This window comes from Gossypium arboreum, chromosome 7 (genome assembly GCF_025698485.1).
Source record: "Gossypium arboreum isolate Shixiya-1 chromosome 7, ASM2569848v2, whole genome shotgun sequence".
NCBI lineage: Eukaryota > Viridiplantae > Streptophyta > Magnoliopsida > Malvales > Malvaceae > Gossypium > Gossypium arboreum.
The window spans coordinates 83,327,021-83,348,134 of NC_069076.1; the positions used below are offsets into that span (position 1 = coordinate 83,327,021).

At 31.5% G+C, this 21,114-nt stretch overlaps 2 protein-coding genes and 1 long non-coding RNA gene across 9 annotated transcripts; 1 reads left to right on the top strand and 2 right to left on the bottom strand.

The window, feature by feature from the left end:
- Positions 1-494: 494 nt before the first annotated feature.
- Positions 495-4,036, bottom strand: LOC108485171 (uncharacterized). Of its 5 annotated transcripts, none has more exons than XM_017789185.2 (10): positions 3,794-4,036; positions 3,583-3,632; positions 3,236-3,296; positions 3,060-3,141; positions 2,819-2,935; positions 2,573-2,702; positions 2,279-2,330; positions 1,088-1,170; positions 876-941; positions 495-750 (listed from the first exon to the last, which is right to left on the bottom strand). In XM_017789185.2, the coding sequence occupies exons 6-10, from the start codon at positions 2,617-2,619 to the stop codon at positions 666-668; spliced, it is 333 nt and encodes a 110-aa protein (XP_017644674.1). In that variant the 5' UTR covers positions 2,620-2,702; positions 2,819-2,935; positions 3,060-3,141; positions 3,236-3,296; positions 3,583-3,632; positions 3,794-4,036; the 3' UTR covers positions 495-665. The 5 variants fall into 5 exon arrangements, with proteins under 5 accessions (XP_017644674.1, XP_052886259.1, XP_017644532.1 ...); XM_053030299.1 differs by having other exon boundaries at positions 2,573-2,730; XM_017789043.2 differs by having other exon boundaries at positions 2,573-2,736.
- A 1,703-nt stretch (positions 4,037-5,739) lies between these two features.
- Positions 5,740-6,601, bottom strand: LOC128295097 (uncharacterized). The gene is made up of 2 exons (XR_008285410.1): positions 6,511-6,601; positions 5,740-5,894 (listed from the first exon to the last, which is right to left on the bottom strand). It is a non-coding gene; the product is annotated as an uncharacterized LOC128295097 (long non-coding RNA).
- A 6,558-nt stretch (positions 6,602-13,159) lies between these two features.
- Positions 13,160-20,605, top strand: LOC108475724 (general transcription and DNA repair factor IIH subunit TFB1-1-like). Of its 3 annotated transcripts, none has more exons than XM_053030733.1 (20): positions 13,160-13,510; positions 13,821-13,899; positions 13,981-14,042; positions 14,200-14,263; positions 14,715-14,829; positions 15,593-15,668; positions 15,756-15,851; positions 16,031-16,075; positions 16,248-16,304; positions 16,471-16,626; positions 17,312-17,377; positions 17,602-17,725; positions 17,908-17,964; positions 18,066-18,193; positions 18,267-18,458; positions 18,540-18,653; positions 18,824-18,901; positions 19,380-19,427; positions 19,641-19,726; positions 20,099-20,605. In XM_053030733.1, the coding sequence occupies exons 1-20, from the start codon at positions 13,430-13,432 to the stop codon at positions 20,103-20,105; spliced, it is 1,731 nt and encodes a 576-aa protein (XP_052886693.1). In that variant the 5' UTR covers positions 13,160-13,429; the 3' UTR covers positions 20,106-20,605. The 3 variants fall into 3 exon arrangements, with proteins under 3 accessions (XP_052886693.1, XP_052886692.1, XP_052886694.1); XM_053030732.1 differs by having other exon boundaries at positions 19,658-19,726; XM_053030734.1 differs by lacking the exon at positions 19,641-19,726.
- The last annotated feature ends 509 nt before the right edge of the window (positions 20,606-21,114 follow it).

The window sequence follows — 21,114 nt, forward strand, 5'->3', positions numbered from 1 at the left end:
TTGAATAAAACTATGTAAAATATTTTCTGCTGTTTGGTAGAATTCCTGAAAATATTTTCCGAAAAAGTTATTTTACATATATTAATAAATTTATATATATATTAATAAATTTATATTTTAAATTTTTTTTACATATATTGCAATGATTTATTTATAAATAAATTAGCTTAAATTTTTATAATTTCTAGACATGTTCTCTTTCATCTTTCACTGGTTCATTTACCTGCTCCACTCTTTAGTTCGAACTTCTTCTTCTCAAGTCTTTGCTTGTTTCAATTAAACTCAAATTTGACTTATTTCTTTAAGTTGGACTTTTGTGAATATGGAGATCCTTAAAAAAAATAGTTTATCAAAGATGAGATTGAGACAACCAATAGATAGGATTGAAGATCAAAGCTGAAAGGGATCTTGTTTAGGTCAACTCCTTACGGTAAATTTAAAACCATTTGTTTTTTCAACTCCAGAAATGATAAAAACATCACTCTTACAAAGACTTATAAATGTAACACAAAGGAATTTTATAAGATCTTTGAACATTTGATAAATCCTAACTTTTGATCATCAAAGATCAGTTTTGTTTAAATTAAACAAGTATTTGTACACTTAATTCTCCCTATGAGACAATTTTAAAAGACTAGGGAAGAAAATTAGTATTTAGTTGCAGCCTAAGGCTTTGACTGGTATCCCCATGGATTGTTGCTTGCCCACTTCCACTGATCTCTGCACATCTCTGCTATACCATATTTTGCTCTGCAATATAGCAAACTCTTAAGATTAAAAGGACCTATCTTGTACTGTAATTGAAAATTCTTTTTGAAAGATTATCCATGTTAACTAAATAATCTATTAGGAAAAAGATAGGATAGTAAACATACTTCCAACCAAGTTCTTTTTGAGCTTTTTCAGTGGAAACATAAACAGCTGTAGCATCTCCTGGCTTTCTGGGGCATAGTTTAATGGGGATTTTTTTGCAATATTTTCAGCAGCAACAGTTTTATATTAGCATAAATGAGAGTGAGGCCGAGAGAGAATATTGAATGGGAATTGACAAATAGATGTTGAATGGGAATTGACAACTAGCATTAACCTTTCCAGAAGCTTTCTCAAAAGCAACAACCATTTCAAGCACAGATGTACCACTGCCGGTTCCGAGGTTATAGGCAATGCAACCTAGAACAAGAAGGAAATTGACAAAAGGAGCTAAAGGGAGAGAGAATCAGGCATAGACCTGCTGAGATGAAAGTTAGCTTAAATTCCCTTTTGTAACCATACAGATCATATATTGGCCAAGTCTTAATTTCTTATTGGCCATTACTTTCAGCTGTTAGCTAAGGAGTTATTATCAGATACTGTACATGAACACACTCATATTCCCTTCTTTTCTTCTATTATTTTCTAGCCTCTCTTCTCAATTCTTGATTAAATAACACAACCCAAGCTCCCTGATTTCTGATCTTTCTAAAACATACAATAAACTAACATGGAAACAACATTCACTAACAAAGGAGTTGCCAGGAAATAATAGAAAAAAGATGAATAAACAATTAAACCCAAAACAAAATCTCTAATCAGAGTTCAATCCTAATAAAGTAAATAAAGGCGAAGAAGAAATAATAGAAAAAAAAGATGAATCAACAATTAAACCCAAAACAAAATCTCTAATCAGAGTTCAATCCTAACAAAAGTAAATAAAGGCTAAGAAAAGGATTGCTTTTATTTTTTTGCTGTAGAATTAAACCAATCTTGTTTATTCAGCAATAATTTCTTCAAGGGTTAACTACGATCAAGAAAACAAATGAAAGAAAAATTAAAGAAAAAATTCACCTTAAATACTAATAGTTGAGTCTAAGTTAGTGTGAGTCCAAGCTAAGATCAAGCAATCATTTAAACCCAACACTCAATATCCACATCATAACAAAAAATTGCAGCTCATACTGATCAGTTAAGACAAAGTTGAAACAAGGGGTTTCGATTTTTCTTTTAAAATAAATTCAACCATATAACTGATCACATCCCTCGGAGCCTGTCCAATTTTTTCTTCAACTTTCCACATCAACTTTCACAATCACAATTTCTTTTGGGGTGAGTGCATCAAGAATCTTCATACATCCATAAGCAACAACTAAGGCAAACACTCAAAAATTCAATAAATAGGTAGAGTTATTTGGATTTTGGAGAAAATGGAATACAATCATCAAAGTAAAACAACAGGATCAATTCCATTCATTTTCTAGTAAACTACAGTACTGCATGTTGACTCAAATGAATGTAAGTTTACCTTGCTTCCTGACTCTTTAACAACAGCTCCAGTACCCTTTGGCTTATCCTCTCTGTATAAAGTGTAAAAACAACATAAATATAGTTAAAAAAAAGTTAAAACAACTCCAGATGAGGATGTGAATTGTAAAAAATATGTCAAAAAACTCCAAATGTATTTTACATTAAAGTTTAAACAATTCCAATCACTAAAAGGATGACAAGTATTTATCACCAAAGAGACAAAAATAAGAAATGTTTTGCTACATATACCCAAAAAGATATGACATTGTGATAGAACCAACTGAAAGCTTACTTTTTTGCATGATGATTTGGTTGACGTTGACTGCATGAATCATTCATGGAAGTAGATTTTTTCTCAAGCTGTTGATTAAGCTGCACCTCCGGATCTTCAACCTTCTTTTTCAAATTAATTATATCTGCCTCTGCTAGAGCTATGTCATTAAGATCTGCCTTTTTCTTCATAATAGTTGCAAGTTAAAATTTGATGCAAGTTAAAGATTAGGTGGATTACTTAAATCAGAGTCAGGCCATCGTATACCTTTTTGTCAATCTTAGCTGGGAGAACTGTGGGTTGTTCTTGAGATGAATTAAGAACGGATTCCAAAGTTGTCCTCTTATCTCTCTCCCTTTGCAACTCTTCCTTTAATATTGCTACCTATTAAGTACAATCAAGAGCAACAATCAAGGTTCACAACGGTTAATTTATAAAGCAAATACAAATATTAAACTCCATATATTGCAAAAACAAAAAACAAAAGAGCTTCACATTACAAACGTACTTCTTTCTCAAGACATAGTTGACGCCCTTGCAATGTCTTCTTTTGTTTTTCCACACTGGCTTAGTTTGGTATTACCTTCAATCTGTATTAGAAAGATGACTTTACTATGAAAAGCTTCCATACAAGTCAAGATAATAATAATAGTAAGTCTTCGAAAGGTGGATAGGTAGCAGAACCTCTTCTCTAAGTCTGTTTTGCAAGTAAGATTTTTCATCCTCAACTGTCTCAATTTCAAACCTAAAATAAGGCCAAATTGATAAATGCAAAAAAGAAAATAAAGCTGTTATCAATATAAAAGGTCTGACTCTAATATTTTTGTTATTTCTCTTTTAGCCATGTAAATTATGTTATGTGAAGGATAGATTCCATCATCCTAAGCTTGAAAGAATACTTTAAAATATGCTTGCAAATTTTAGTTGGTATTGTGTCTTTGTAAGGTATATGAAAAATAACCAGGAAAACAAGTTGTTGCAGGCTAATTTATACAGGGCTTTTACATACAGATCATGGGAACATTGCTTACTCTTCTCCAAATGGGTAATCAATGGATTCCATAGAAAGTTTCTTTCTTGCCTGAAGAAGCAAACCCAATAAATTAATAATTAGAAAATCTATATTACATGAAACAAAATGGAAAATCCCAGAGATACAATAACCTTCAAAGCCCATCAATCGAACAATAATAACAAAATTTCACCTATAATCGAAAAATATGGGGATATTTGGAAAATTACCTAAAAAAGAGCTTTGCCTGAGAAAGACGAAATAGCAGCGTGTATTGCTTGAGAAGAGCATATATATGCAACGAACTAAGGAAAAAGGGAAGAAATATAAGAAGTTCAAGAACGGGAGAATCAGAGAAATTTTACCTGGATGAAGGAGATGGAAAATGTCTTACTAAAAAGAAATTGATAAGACATTTTCCCCAAATTGCAAGTCATTTTACCCGTGTCTTGGAATCTATTTTCCAAGTGTAAAATATTTTCAAGCTGCCAAACACAGTAAAATCAGGAAAATATTTTCCAAAAAATATTTTCCAAGCTTCCAAACGGAGCCTAAATTTACACGTTCTTTATTGCCTTCTCATATGTAAAAAAAATAAAAAATAAAAAAAAAATCCAAACCTCCAATTGATGGGTATCGAAATAAAAAAAAAAGACTCCGTTTGTTTGCAGATAAAATATTTTCTGGAAAATGATTTTTGGAAAATAATTTATTGAAAAATAATTTCTGAAAAATGATTTATTTTTCTAGTGTTTGGATGAATCTGTATAAAATATTTTCTGTTGTTTGCAGATTTTCTGAAAATATTTTCCTGAAAAGCTGTTTTAATAAAAATTTATATATTTAAGAATTTATTATCTTTTCCTTGTTTGATTGAGTTTACTTTATATATATATATATATATATATATATATTAATAAATTTATATTTTAAATTGTTTTTACATGTATTGCAATGATTTATTTATAAATAAATAAATCATTTTAAATATATAATAATACTCAATTATTAAATTAGAATATTAACCGTCATAAATTGAAAACAACCAAAGTCAAATAAATTATTTGTAATTATGTTATAAAAAACAAAAATAAGGATTGAATAATTATAAATTAGCTTCCAAACCACAATTAATACTAGAAATTAATAATATTATCCAAATACATAATTAGTATTACACCACATGATAACAACAACATTATCCAAGTACATAAGTAATATTACACCATATGATAACTAATATTACACCACATGATAACAACAATATTGTCCAAGTGCATAACTAATATTACACCATATTAAAAGTATCAATATCTTCAACCTTGAGAAAATTTTTGAAGCCAAATTTTTCTATGCTTCTTACTTTTAACTAAAAAAGCTTTTGTCTCAGATTCATGACTCACTAAATGTAACGCCCCCACGCCGGAAACCATCACCGGAGTCAAGCTTGAGGTGTTACTAAACTTATATTACCTTTTAAACAACTCTAAATCACTTATTTTAATTTTCGGAATAAACTGTTTTTCTGCGTCATGGTTACTTAAAAATTCATTTCTCGAGTTTCAAAACTTGAAATTAAGATCCGTAAATTTTTCATGAAACTAGACTCATATATATATCTACTAATTTTTTTCTATAATTTTTGACTTAGCCAATTAGTACAGTTTATTAGTTAAAGTTTCCCCTGTTTCAAAACTCGACTGCACTGACCTCTTCTTACTACGAACCATTTTTCTTCCTGTACAAAATTCATATGACTAAGTCATTTGTTTCTCTCAAAACTAGATTCAACAAGAATTCTAACCATATAAATTATACCTTCTAATTAGTTTTGTACAATTTATGGTGAATTTCCAAAGTTGAAACAGGGATCCAGAAATCGCTCTAACCCTGTTTCACTAAAACTCGATATATATCATAAAATATAATACTTTTACTGTTTTGCTTATTCCATAAGAAAATATACATAATAAGCTTTAATTTCTTATATTATTCATCTTCAAACTATGTTTCTACAATTTTAGTGATTTTCAAAGTTACATCATTTCATTACTTGAATCTGCTTTTAGGTTACTTTCACATTTTCATAATTTTCATGTGATAATCATCATTCAATCATACATATTAATAAACATGTATATCATCAGCTATTTTCTTAGCTAATCACTAGCAAGTATTTACACATCATTCATTATTCATATTATACCAAAAGTAGCTAAGTTTCTATACATGCCATACCCAAAACAAAACGTCTAGTTATACCGAGTTATTTCTTTGATAGTGTGATCGGCCTCCGACATTTCCTTCGATCCCCGAGTGACTAGATAAGTACTATAAGAAGAAGAAAATAAAGAGATTAAGCACTAGGCTTAGTACGCTTACAAGCAAATAAATCACAACATTCAACATAATGGATAATTATGCATAATATCATCTAACATCATAAATTTCTTTACTTCTCAATTTCTATCTTCTTCTTTATTCCTTACCTTCTTTCTTACCGACCTTTCCTTTTCATAAGTATAATCTACTTTTCCTTTGCTGTTAATTCACTGTAATTTAACTCGTATCCTGACCCGTTGAACCACTCGGAATACTAAGGATACTAGGTCGTTCTGTCTATCAATATCTCGCCAATGCCATGTCTTTGACATGGACTTACATGAATTATTCTGTCTCCAATGCCATATATAATATGGACTTACATGGCTCAATCCTGTCTCCAAAGCCATATTTCTAATATGGACTTACATGGCTCATTTCATTACGTCTGTCAACCCTAATATCCTAACATTCCTAGGGTTCAACCGGGCTTTCTAACACTTTTCCTCTGTCACTTCACCTTAAATTCGACTTTAAATATTTTCATAACATAATATATAAATGCTGAAATTGACAATAATAATGTAAAATAAAAGAATATTGCATTTATTTACTGTAAACTTACCTTGATACAAAATGTGACTAAACCTTACACTTTAGTCCTTTACTTTTTCTTTTCCTCGTTCTTCTTTGGATTCTTGATCTATAATATAAAATATTTCTACTCATTAGCATTTATTTGATTTCTATTTCACTTCACAATTTATGCTGTTCAAAATTCGAAATTGCACTTTTACCCCAAAATTTACAGTTTTACAATTTAGTCCCTGCTCAATTCACCCATCAATTGAACTAATTTTTATAAATTAACACTTTTATTTTATCATTATAAACTATTTCACAGCCTTTGATATTCTGAATTTCAACACCAACATCTAATTCACAATTTTGCACACAATTAGGTCCTAAATACCATTTTCTATCAAAATGACTTAATAAAACAACCTTAATATGAAACTAGAACTTAAATTTCATAATAATTCATCATAAACTACCCTTACTCAGCCAGGGTAACTTCCAATTTCACCCACCAAATCAAAAACTAATGAATTAGATGATTGGACCTAATTGTAAAAGTCACAAAAACATAAAATTACTAAGAAATAGTAAAATTGAACTTACATGGTGCAAAAATATGAAAAACCAGCATAGGAGACCTGCTACGGCGTTTCGGCTGAGAATGAAGAAATGTCTAGATTTTCAATTACATCATTTTTTAACTATTAACTTTTATGCTAATTCCAATTTTGTCCCTTGTTCACATTGTTTTCTTGCTTATTTCATACCCAAACCGTCCGCCATTAACCTTTGGGTCTAATTGCTCTTTAAATCCATCTTTTAAATACTTAAGCTATTTACTCACAATTTAACAAATTTTGAGCTATTTTCGCTTTAGTCCTTTTAATTAATTAGCTATCCAAACATCAAAATTTTCTAACGAAACTTTAATACTAACTCAATGACACTTCATAAATATTTATAAAAATATTTATAGCTCGATTTTAAATTCGAGGTCTCGATACCTCGTTTTTGACCCGTCTGACCTAATAAATTATTTTAATTCACTAATTTCACCATTTCACAAATTCTTCTAAATTCTTACTTGACTCATAAATATTAAGTTACTATCTTGTTCAATCTTATTTGTCCGATTTAGTGATCTCAAATCACCATTTTTGACACCACTGAAAATTAGGCCGTTACATTCTACCTCGAATTTGTGGTTTCGCAACCACTGTTCCGTTTAGGCCCTATTTCGGGATGTTACACTAAATAATCAAACACAGAACAAAGGAAGTCATCATCAAATCCTTCTACCTCCATTGACATCACTTCTTCGTAAAGATGTGGTGTCTTATCCACAGTAAATTGTTCCAAAGCATTAGCAATTTTGCCAAGTTGTTCACCCACAAATTTAATTTGTTCATCATTGACACTTTTTTGAGGGTGAGAAGTAATTTCCTTCCTAGTTTTTAATTTTTTAATCCAGAGAGCCCCAAAAGCTAAAACTGAAGCCACGACTCCGACAATTGCATGATGTTGATTACGATCCATCTACACAATATCACATAAATATTTGATCACTACAAAAAATACGTAAACTTTTCATAAGATCACATATATGACTAAAATTACCATGACTAAAATGCATACATATATATATAAAGCTTCTCAAGTAATGACTAAAGTTATCATGACTAAAGTTACACTTATACATTTCTTTTAAGGTTGAGTCTTCTTCTTCTTCTTCTTTTTTTATAATCAAAATTTGCGGCGCTTATCAGGTAGTCGCTCTGCTCCAGCGGATAAATCTTTTGCTGAAGTGAAAAACTACTTTCCTTGCACAAATCAAACTAACATTTCTTTATACTTTATCCAATCTAAAATCTAAAAATATATAATAAACTTAAAAGTCCTAAAATATACTAAAAACTAATTTATAAAATAAAGTGAAATTCTAAAATCCTACTAAAATAAAAAACAAATAACTTTGATATGAATGTTCCTCCAAAAGAAGCTCTTCCCACTTCGCAAGGCATCATTTTTGCTTAATTAATTTTTTTAGGATTTGACCTTTGGCTATTGTCTTCTTTTGTTGCAGTGTATTATCTCAACTTCTCATTTCACATAACGTGTTTCTCAATTTCTTTTTCATTTTTATCCATTTCTCTTCGAGCTTTCATCTTTTCTTGCTTTTAAAAATAAATCTTTTTTATCAAGACTTCAACTTTTATTAACTTTTGAGTTTTCACAAGTCGTTTCTTTTTTCCTTCACCAAGAATAAAATGATAAAAGTTCACGAGATTAATTAATTTTTGTAGTCACTAAAGAGTAAAAGAAAACCCAACTTTGAGTAAGGTCAAAGAAATCATTCAGCAACAAAACTCCAATTTTGAAGTAGATACATAGTCAAAATCAATAAAACAAAGTAAGCTATTATTTTCAAGAATAAAATGTTTTAAATGATAACTAAGATAAGACGCATAAAATTGAAGAAAATTTATTAGATTTAACCCAAAGAAAACAAAAGCAGAGTAATAGTAGTTTTCAACATAAAGACAATGAGAGAAGACCAAGAAACAGTCAGAAGAAAGAATTAAGCACGTTCTTGGATGATTCATCATATTTGGCATCTTTATTAATGAGTCAAGCAAGAACACTTAGCATTACAACTCTCTTCTAATTTCGAAGCATGATATTTGCACATCAGATTTTCAAATCTGTTTTATAAGAAGAATTCAAATTTGCTTTTAATATTTCCAGTTGGTGGCAAACAAACGGAGCCAAAATAATGCCACACAAATATTTGATCACTACAAAAAATATACAAATTGAAAACGTGCAATGCCTCTCCAATCATTCAATTCGCACAAATAATTGTGCAAAGTAAATAAGAATCAAAGTGCAAACATACAATTAATCATATAGTGATAAGATTAAGATAAGAGAATAGAATAAAGATTTTGTTGATAGGCAAGATCTAGCTTTTGTGGAGTATGACCAAAGACATGAAAGACACAGGAATCAGCAAAGGACAATATGTTAATCAAAGGCAGCCAAATGAATACTTTGGTCACATGTTTATGCTGGATGTTAAGAAGGAAATGGGCAACCAAACTGACCAGATTAAGCTACAAATGCATTGACCCATAATTTTTTTATCGTTCAACCAACACTTTGGTGCTCATGTTGCCACCACACACAAAAATGAATATCTATTTTGGGTCTTAAGCAGAAGATTTTATCGACGAGTGTAAGACATTTTACATTGTTGGACAAGAACCTATCAATTCCTTACTTTCATGGACCGTCTTGTTGTTAGCAATCCACACAGATTGGTAAGAAAAAGAAAGAGAAGAAGTGATTGAATTGTTCGATCACCAAAACCCGCATCCAATGATAATTTAATTTTTATGTTTATTATAAAATAAAATAAACATTAGTTCTAAAATTATAAAGCCAAACAGAAACAACAAAGCGAGAAACTGAGACTCATATTATATGAATGAAGGAATGCTTGAAACAGAACATGCAATACAAATAGATATACATATTATACTTGTTATGGAAGGGTTTCAATTTTATTTATTAATTATACCTTCTCAATAGCAATGGTCTAACCAATTCATCCTTGTGATTTCATGTACATTAAAAGATGACACAATACAAATAAATATACATATTATATGAATAAATCTTGAGCTTGTGTTCATCTTCTTTTCTTGATGTCCTAGTTATCATTGATAATGTTAAACTACAGATTTTATACCATTGTTCATATAGGATTAAAAGAGAAGTTTAAAGATACTTGAGTGTATACATCAAGAAGGAATCTAATCATTCTGTTTTTTAGTCATGCTAAATATATACACATATATATATATATTCTTGTGATGTGACTCCTATTGAAAAATTTAAGTTACTGTTAGGCAATTTAAGTTATTTGGTATGCTGTGTTTCTCTTAACTTCTTTAAGTCTTTCACCATAAGAATTAAGGTTTGTTTTATTCTTATGATTCATTTACCATACAGTTCATTTTAAGGTGCCTACTCTGATTAAATTCAAGATCCTATGAGCAGAGTTGTTTCCTCTTCTTTTGTGACTATATTAAAATTCTCAAAAAAAAGATTTATTTGCAGGAAAAGTACGAGAAGGCTTTGGCTTCTAATGCTAAAATGCAGAAGAGGGTGGTTATGGAGAATCAATGTTGCAGGCAACCTTGCAATATGAATCTGGCCAAGCTAAACCACAAACTTCACAATGAGAAATATTTTAAGCAGCTTTCTTTTCTAACATTCACTGGTTTACATAAGAAAAAGACAATTCTAAATATCCCAACTCATATCTCCATTTTATAGTTTCCTTGTATTCAAAATATTTTTATGAATTTTCAATTAGCTTGATGTTGATGAAGAAAACCATGAAGCAACGTAAAATGCAAAGATCATATTTACTTTGATCCAGCTATTTAAAAAAACTTGAATTTAGTCTACATAACAATGGTGTTAGAATTGTTCTTCCATTATACATTAGTTTAGTCAACTTGAATTTGATATGGCAGGGAATACATAATGTTGAGAAGCCTACAGATGGTAAATCCAATCAAAGTGCAACGGAGGAAGAAACTAACACCGAAGACAGAGAGAAGAGCTCTAGTTAGGAATAGTTCTAGTGCCATTGTTATCCTTTAATTTTGTATTGGTCTTCCATTTTTCCTTGAAAAAAAAATGATCTAAAAATGACTGAAAAAAAACCTTTCTCTACTGCTTGCAGAGACTTGTTAAGGTTTGGGCAGACATTTCCAAAAACAACAAGCACAAGAATCAAGCACATTTGCAAACAAAACGTGGCATCAGATTACATTTTTATTGCCCTGAATCGATAGAATTTTCCAAACTCAAAAAAAAAAAAAAATAAAGAAACAAAGAAAGGCATAAAATTTCAGGCATGAAATCAGTTAAAATTTGGACAAGTAAAGAACAAGAACAAAAAAAAATTGTTTTTTAAATGAAGATGCCATACCTTGCGAAGAGTAATGAGATCCTGAGATAGAGAGAAAGATAGGAAACGAAACAGCAGCGTGTAAAATTTGCCTGAGAAGAGAAGATATGTGACGGAAATTGGGAAGAGGAAGTTGAAAAAATATTATAAGAAGTTGAAGAATGGAAGAAGAAGAAGAAGAAAACTTACCTGGATGAAGAACGAGAGATGGAAAATGTCTTACAGAAATGAAATCGGTAAGACATTTTCCCCAAATTGAAGGTTATTTTACATTTGTAAAATGTTTTCATGCTTCCAAACACCGTAAAAGCAAGAAAACAATTTACGGAAGACATTTTCCTTGCTTCCAAACGGACCCAAAAATACAATTCTTACTCAAAAATACAAAAATGGTATATAACAGCGAGCAAGGTTGAATCTACAAAGGTTAATAAAACAATTAAAAATAAAAAGGGAATTCTAAAGTTAAAAATTAAAATTAAAACTGTGGAAAGGAAGACCATAAATAAAATTTAAAAAATCAATAAGATGAAAATCTTAATTTTGAAATTTGCAAGGAAGTTGAACTAAAAAGGCAGAAAATGCTGGATCAAGAACCTTGGATTTTCCATTCCTGGGAGTGTATAAGCTTATTTTTTCCCCTTCTTTTTTCACATGTGAAGTCTGAACATTAATACAAATCTTAATCTATATCCAATTAAAAGACATGTTCTTCTAAACATTCTGAAATTTTTTGGTGGAAAAGCGGATAGCGCTTCGTTTTGTTGCTCTGCCTCCGATGACTGTCACCAATTTCCACTGGTGGTCTGAAGAGCTTGATCTTCTCAAATCTACTAAATTAGATAACATACAAAGGCAACAACAGCAGCAGCATGGAAAACAAATAAGCTCCAGAAACCAATGTGTGTTTTGGACTAATTATAAAGAGGTTCTTAAATTTTAGTCAAAAATCAATAAAAAATACAAAAATCAATAAAAAATATCATGTGTCGTAATTTAATTAATTAATGTGTCACGTTATAATTTATTAGAGAAAAATAGAAGATTTTAATTAAAATTACTAGTTTGAATAATTATTTTATTTGGAATAACTAAACTGAATTTTTTAAAAAAACCAAAAACATTTCCGTATTTTAAAGTAATATTGAGTATAATTTACCCAATATTTTTATTGTCGTTGTGATAAAATTCTAGTCTTTCATTGAAAATTTTGTATATTTGAATTGATATTTTTATATTTGAATATTTAATTCTAGATTCAATTAATTTATAAATTAATAAGTTGGAAATTTTTTAATTTGGATTTATTAACATTATATTTGAGAAATTTAATTGGGTTGGGTTATTTCATTTTTGAGGTGATTTATATAAGGGTATTCGGCCTTTAAATATTGGGTTGGGTACAAATATTGAGTTAGATTTATATGATGCTTAATTAATTTATTGGATTTGGATATTCAAAATCGAAAATTGAATAAATTAAAATAATTCGAATTTAAAATGGTATTTATAATGAATAAAACTGAATTACTTAATTGGTTTTCGATCATCGATATTTGTTTTTATAGGTCTAGTAGACTCAATTTGCATTTTATAACTTTTGGGCTTCGAAATCAAATTTAAAAGCAGTGTTTGTCTGAGGGCCCAACCGTTTAAAACAAGCCCAAATTTGAGTCATATATTTGAGCCTGAAACTCAACAATCCAATTCTACAGCCCAGTTTTGATTGTTTTTCTTTTTGAAGTTTTTTTCTCCCAATAATTGTCTCTCCCTGGTTCCGATGCTTCCTTTGTTGGATTTCTGGGTTGATCTTTGGCTTTTCAGTTTTCAGTCGCCTCTTCCTCACTCTGCCTGCTCGATCCCTTCTCTCTTTCTCTAACTACAATATAAACAAAACTGTAAAGCTTGATTATTTGATTTTCTTTCATCAATAATATTATTTCTCTTGTTTTTGGTAAATTGTTGTCCTAATTAATCGAAGATGGCGAGCACTCACGTGACTAAGCGAGCTAAGTATAAGACCACAATCAAGGATCCAGGAACTCCCGGTACTCTTAGAATGGTACTCATTTTATTTTGTTTATTTTTATTGAATTTATTTACTGAATTTCAAATTTGTCAATGTTGAAAAAGAATAATGAACTGATGTTTACAGTTCATATTCTTTTTTACGAAATTTGAAATTTATACGCATTGTATTTACTGATAGATATTTTTAAATTTTATTTTCACTTTTTTGGAATTATATAGGATATTTTTAAAGTTCGTGGTGTGTTTTGTTGTATTAATATATGAATTTTTATGTTGTAATGGTTGAATAATTATTGAATGATTCGAAGAAATAATTATCTAAGTAACTTTGCTTTGTACAGACGTTTGAGAAAATTTTATTTGTGCCTCATAATCCTAAATCAGCTGGAAAGCTTGATGTGGAGTTTCGATACATTAAAGGTAAATTGCTGTGTGTAATTTGGTATGAATGCAAGCTATCGTACTGTCTAAATAATGCTGCTTAAATGGTGAGATTTGCAGGCCAAAAGCATACGAAGGAAGGATCAAATAAGCCGCCATGGCTTAATCTTACTAACAATCAGGTATCTTTGTTTATGTTGATTAAATATATGTTTCCTATCGGGTTGGATAATCATTGTTTTGGTTATTGATTTATTTTAGTCTTTATTTAGATTGAATCCAAATGCTTTTTTTATGGATCAATGATATGTTGAAATTTTCTTTATGTGTTGTTTTCAGAATGGGAGTTTCATCTTTGAGTTCGAAAATTATTCAGATCTCCAAGAATGTCGAGATTTTGTGGGTAAGTTACATGTTCAAGTCAAATGAGTTTGGCACAATATGGTTCTAGGATTTTATTAAGGATTTGCTTTCATGTTTTTCCTTGTTCTTAGCAGTTGTCATGCATGTTTTTGAATTTTGAATTTCTTTTTTTTTTTTGTAAATTGTTTGAGAACGAATTTTCCTTTTCTATTCCTCCTTATTAACATGAGTAGCTAATCAATGGTGTTAATTTGTTCTTGCCTTTTATTTTAGGCATTAAAGATTCTTTTCTCTTCTCTTAACAAGTGTATAATTCTGTTTAATTTCTATCCTTAGCCCTTATGGGCCTGAGGTGGTTTTAAGTAAAAACTTAAAAATCCCCTTTTCTCTTCTCCTTTATTTTCACTCTTCTACGCTTTGCATGTTACATTGTATTAATTGAAGTTTTAGCACACTTGTTTCAAGATATGATGTTTGTTTATCATGAATAGGAAAAGTTCTTGCAAAGGGTGGAGAAGTTTCTGAAAAACCGACTGTTGCATATCCTGATGAGCAACTCAGTGCCGCTGAAATGGAGCTGCGAATTAAGTTATTACAGGAAGATAGGTAAATTTACCTTTTTGTGTCAAACCAGTTTGTGTTGTGAATGCCAACTGGGTTGGCTTGAGGATTTGAAGAGGCTTACTTAAGAAAACATAAGAAAAAGTTTAAGGTGAGAGGGAAAATAGGAAAAAACATGCTGCAAGGGGAAGTAATTAATATAGTGGTGGTTTACAGGATTAAGTTTTTGCTTGGAAGGATTTCAGATAGATAAGGGAACTTTTAGTCGGGCTGTGGTTTATAAAAATGTAAGTCATGTTGATATTAGATAAATTGTAAACCATAACTTCTAGAGGGAGTTAAAACATATTACAAGGTGTTGATAGTAAGTTTGCTCTGAAATAATCTCCTTGTGTCTTTTTAGAAGATATGTCATTTTGTATCTTTGTAAATATGAAAATTTTAGCAACAAAAAATTTCATTTGTTCTTATGCATGATTAGTGGAACGAAAAATATGTTAGTTTGAAATGGACACAGGATGTCATACATGATAGCCTTTTATATGTATATCTACATCATTTAAGCCTAATAGGATAAATAAGGTAATGATCATGTGAGTTGTGTTGTGACAACTACTTAAGTATTCTGAGCAGATTCACATGTAAAATAAAATTCTTAACTGAATGTGTGTTTTAAACATTTTCTTATTATATGTCATTGGCTTTTCTTTTCTTGAAAGTCTCTACTGCTGCTTGGCTGGGTTCTTTGCTACTGGATGGAACTTCCTGAGCTGATAAGAACTTCCTAAATGACATTTCTTCTTCTCAGTGAACTGCAGAAACTTCACAAGCAATTTGTGCTAAGTGGTGTCCTCACAGAAACTGAGTTTTGGGCAACACGAAAGGTTAAGTGCACATTAGGCCTTTGTTTTCTTCAGTGGAGACTGTTATATTGGAATAAATATTAAAATCTTCCTCTGCATAAATTGCAGAAGTTGTTGGATAGAGAAGCCAGCAAAAAGACAAAACAGCGGCTGGGTTTCAAAAGTGCAATGATTTCTGACATCAAACCATCAACTGATGGTCGGGTACAACCTTTCTCTCTTTCACTCTCACTAACAATTGCATACTTGCTCACATCTTTCCCATCCCATGTGCCTATGTCTCACTCACAAGATCAATTACCATATATTAGTTCATTTAATGTCATTTTCCAAGTAAGTTGGGTACAGAAGATTTATATTATCTTTATCCTGCTGTTATGCAGACAAACAAAGTCACATTTAATTTGACACCGGAGGTCATTCTTCAAGTATGGTATCTTTTTCATTTTTTCTTTCTTTCATTATATTTAGTTAATGCCAAGAGCCTATTTAAACTTATCTTGTTTCTTAAATTTTGTTTCTACTATTATTAGTTTAATCATTAGTCTTTGGCTGTCAGACTTGGTGTAAGTATAACCAATGCTTGATGATATGTGACAGATATTTGCGGAGAAGCCAGCTGTTCACCGTGCATTCTTAAGTTATGTTCCTAACAAGGTACCTGGAGCATTGAAACAATTCTTTTCTTCTAGCAGTTGGCCTATAAACAATGACCCTATTGGTATATTGGCTATTTGAAGATGACCATTAGGTATGATTCATTCTGCATGTTTTCCGTATGCCCTACTGTCTTTTTTTTTTTTGTTTTTTTTTTGGTTTATAGATGTCAGAAAGGACTTTCTGGACAAAATATTTTAGAGCAGAATACCTACATAGTACGAAAAACAGTATTGCTGCTGCAGCAGAGGCTGCTGAAGATGAGGAACTTGCTGTATTTCTAAAGCAGGATGACATATTGGCAAGTGAGGCGCGGAAGAAGGTGCTATTTGTTCTTTCTTCACCCCCCCCCCCCCCAAAACTGGAATAATCCTTGATGTAGACAAGTAGGAGGAACAGATAGAATATGGAAATCAAGAGAGAAAATCAGAAATAGATAGAAGCAATTAGAGGGAAACAGAAGAGATTGAAGGAGAAACAGAAGAACTTAGGAAGAGAACCAGACAGAACCTTTAGTGGCAAATCTCAATAATTCAATGTTCAATATCCAAAACCTTGACCTGGTAAATTGGACACGACATGAACACGATATTGAAAAAATAACTAAAACATGACATGACACGAAACAGTGACACAAATGTACTAATATGTCAAAATTTATATAAATATATAATACTTTAAACTTGACCATGGAATTGAAAAGTTACACGAATATGTTGCGGATGCATGAACAGCTAGGTTTGCAAAACCCAATTGAAACTAAAATAGGTACTTACAATTACCTTAAAACCCTAGTAAAATTTAAAAAAGAAAAACCAATTATAACCTCAAAGTAACCTTGAATAGCCTTGACAGCTATAAACATTACAATCGAAGTCATAAAATACCTAGTAAACATAATCTCCTAACTGGGATATCTTGTTCTCCGTTGATTTTTTTTTTTCTCCTGTGAATAATACCATGAATGAGGATGGTCCTTACCCTTTTGTATAATGTGTTCTTTGCAGATCCGGCGGGTTGACCCAACTCTGGACATGGAGGCTGATGAGGGTGATGATTATACACATCTTCCGGTATGTTCGATGCTATCACTTAAGTGAATTAATTCATTTTGTAACTGCTTTTTAGAGGTTTGCTTTTTGATAATTTGAAGATAAAAGTGAATTTTTTTGTTTCATTTATCAAGTTTGACCCCTGGGTCATGTATGTTTGTTTAAGGTTTGTAATGGATGAATTCTACAGTTTTAACTTTAGGGAAAATAAAAAATCATATCTGTTTATGTTTCTTAACCTGCAGGATCATGGGATTTTACGTGAAGGTAGTAAGGAAATGACAGAATCACAAAATGAGCTATACAAAAGATCTCTATCCCAGGATATTAACCGGCATGCTGCGGTTGTTCTTGAGGGAAGAGCTGTAGGTAAAGGCTTTCCCTTGAATTTATTTACCACTGCAGAATTTATTTATTATTTATTTTTTTCTTGCACATATATATATATATATTGGTTTAGTAATGGCTTTCTGATACTTGATGTCCAGTTTTTCTTTTTGAGAACATACATGTCTCATTGGATTGCATCTGCTCTATGAATTTGAATGTAGATGTGGAGTTGGAAGACACGAAGGCTGTAGCAGAAGCACTTGCTCAGTCAAAACAGAGTTCGTATTGGTTTTCTCCTAATTTATTTTACAACTGTGGTTTTATGCTGTAGAATAGGTATTTATGTTCTATGGGTATTTATGTTCTATCTTTGCATTAGAATCATCAAATAAGGGAGAATCTGATGGGGATACAAGCCGTGAGAGGTTAGATAGGTTATCAAGGATGACTGAAATAGAAGATCTTCAGGGACCAAATACTCTTCCACTAGCACCACTTTGCATTAAGGTGACTCCTGTGATCATGTGGTTTTAATAGATGCTTTTCTGTAGATACCTTATTTGTGTGTGCCCAAAACCAGGACCCTCGAGATTATTTTGATTCTCAACAAGCTAATGCACTTAGAAGTTCTGGAGATGCACTTGGTGAAATTAAACAAATAAAATGCGGTTTGAGCACCCAGGAGGTGTATGGTTCTTTAAGGGAGTCCATCTCATCGATTAGAGCTATGGGGTTGAAGGAGCCTATTGTCAAACCTGAAGTTGCTCATCAAGTAACGGCAATATTTTCATGGTGCTTGTTAATAATGGGAAGTGTTGGATATAAGAACTAACAGTGAAACTTTATCATACAGGTTTTTGATGCTTTGACCAATAGTATCTCCAACACCAAATATCATATTGGGAAAAATCCTCAAGAGAGTGTTCTGGACAGACTTCCGAGGAAAACTAAGGAGGAGCTATTGCATGTGAGATTTCTTTGTTAGTGTACTTGATATAGTTGCATTTTATACAATGGATTTTGGAGCATTACCTGTTCTGCCTTAACCCTTATGGCTGTGCATCTTTATTTTGCTTAATTTGATAATTTTATTTCTAGACTTTGGTTTGCTTATAGAGAACTTCTGAATGTTTCCAGCATTGGACATCAATCCTTGAACTACTCAAACATTTTTGGGCATCATATCCTATCACCACCACTTACCTCTATGTGAAGGTAAATGCTGCACTTATTGTTATAAAAAAGCCTGGAGCTGGCTAACTACCTTATTAATGAAGGTTGATGATGTTTGCTCTCAATGGATGAAAATTCAAGTTTTAAATAAATTTTCAAACTGGTTGTGTTAGTCCTGAACTCTCTCCTTCTGTCCTGCATATAATGATAGACACCCACAGAGTCAGAGAGAAGGAAAAATTTTGTTACAAAAGAACCATTTCTTCAAACAAGAAGCTAGGCTGCTTTTGAGTATTTGCAAGGAAAATCTGTCTTTTTTTTTTCTCAGACATTTTTTGTTTTCAGAAATGCTGTGTATTTTATCTGTTATTAACAGTATCCTGAAAGCTGATGACGACCATAAATGAAAGGATTGCATTCTGAATGTTAATCTCAATGTGATTGACTTTCTTGATTATAAATTTTTTCTTTTCATAAATCTGTCATTCTGAATTGTTGTTCATTCGGTAACTGTATGCAGGTAAACAGATTAAAGGATGCCATGTCAAATATCTATCCACAGCTAGAGGTAAATGTCAGAAAAATAAAAAATGGAGAAGTTTCTTCACTCAACTTTCCAATTCTACCCTTTCTGCAGTTATTTTGTCTAATTTACCTCCTGTACCCTTCTCTTATCTTCCTGGCTTGAGTGATGCTGAAGCATAATTTCTTTGAATGATTTGTTGAAGATGCTTTGCCTTTACCTCTATTTTGGATACACTTAATTTTAATAATTTATAAGTCCGCCATAAAATTCAGGAGATTAAGGGATCTGTCCCATCAGAGCTTCGGCATCAGGTTTCCCTCCTTGTTCGTCCAATGCATCAGGTGTGAACTTTTCTTATTTCTTAGTTCAAGTCCGGAAAAATGAAAGGGAGAATTCAGAGGAACTATATGAGTTAAACTGCTAGGCAGTAGTAGTTTCACTTATTCTTGTGAACTTTGGGCTCCGAAGTTAAACTACTGGCTTGCATATGCTGGTTTTGGATCGGGGCATTCTAATTCCATTAGCCTCATGAGCAGATGTTATTAGCAGCACATGCAGGTGCAGTCATGACTCGTGTTCTATGGGATGAAATCAGCTCCTATACATTCCGGAGCCAGCGAGCAATGCCTATTGGGGCATATCATTAATCAAAGTTGGTTAATTAGGTTGAACTATTTTCTGAAGTTTGCTCCTGTTGAATATGACTTGTGCAGGCTCTAGATGCTGCTATTCAACATTATGAAGCAAGCATGCAGAAGAGATCCGCACAAAGTGGAGAGAGACCAAACGGATATGTGTAGGGAAACATTACTGTTGTCGCAATACATGTCTTCTTCTTGCATACACCTGTATAACTGCACCCCCAATGTGGTGGGTGTTTTGCCGTCTAGGCTCTCAAAAAGAGCCAAAGATCAATTTTGTTACGGATGGGGTTTTAATTTTGCCCCTTTGACGTCAAAACAAACATCACAGTTACATATGCAACATTTTTCGGAAATTACTCGATGAGAAGAGCCTTGTGCATCTTTTGTGGCAGGATACTCTCATCAAGCCTGATTTCTTTCGATTTGTATTGCAATAACTGATTAGGGTTAAGTATTTTGGTCTTCTCTAGCTATGAGTAATCCTTTAAGCTTTAAATTCTAGCTGGATTGAGCTAAACATTTAAGACGAAAGTTCCATCAAACAAGTGAATTGTTTTTGAGTCTTGAGTTTTTTAACTTTCCAGGAATTTCTTATATTCTTATGATCTCTATTTTGGTTGAGTATTATGTTAATCTCTATTTCTTTAATACTTTAGGTCATATTTCTGACCCCAGGAAATGTGTCAAAATTGTTTAATCAAAGTAACAACCTTATTTTAAAAGTCATCTCTTTTTTTTTATTACAACTTAAAAGTCATCTTTTGACTTGTCATTTGAAGCAAGGGAATTTTCCAATGAAATTACCTTATATTTTTCCTACCTCATCATTTATTATCATATCGGTAAGTTGCAGACTCCCTTGGTTACTCAGAGTGGTAATTAAATTCTTATTTTTGGAATCATTCTGTCGTAACCAATTCCAAAATGAAAAATAAATCAAATCCAATGCGTGGAATTTCATTATTTTAGTTTTTAGATTTGTTTGGACAGACTGTAAGGTTAAAAATAGTGTTAAGACATTCATACAAGATAATATTTAAGCCATTCAGACAAAAATATATCAATAAATTATTTTGTAAGTATTT

Excerpts from the sequence above, each read along its gene's own strand:
- LOC108475724 (XM_053030732.1), top strand. The coding sequence starts at position 13,430 with ATGGCGAGCACTCACGTGACTAAGCGAGCTAAGTATAAGACCACAATC. Across the intron at positions 17,378-17,601 it reads ATGATTATACACATCTTCCG|GATCATGGGATTTTACGTGA; the intron begins GTATGTTCGATG and ends CTTAACCTGCAG. Across the intron at positions 18,902-19,379 it reads CCACTTACCTCTATGTGAAG|GTAAACAGATTAAAGGATGC; the intron begins GTAAATGCTGCA and ends AACTGTATGCAG.
- LOC108485171 (XM_017789094.2), bottom strand. The coding sequence starts at position 2,619 with ATGAATGATTCATGCAGTCAACGTCAACCAAATCATCATGCAAAAAA. Across the intron at positions 1,171-2,278 it reads TTAAAGAGTCAGGAAGCAAG|GTTGCATTGCCTATAACCTC; the intron begins GTAAACTTACAT and ends TTCTTGTTCTAG. Across the intron at positions 942-1,087 it reads TTGAGAAAGCTTCTGGAAAG|AAAGCCAGGAGATGCTACAG; the intron begins GTTAATGCTAGT and ends ACTATGCCCCAG.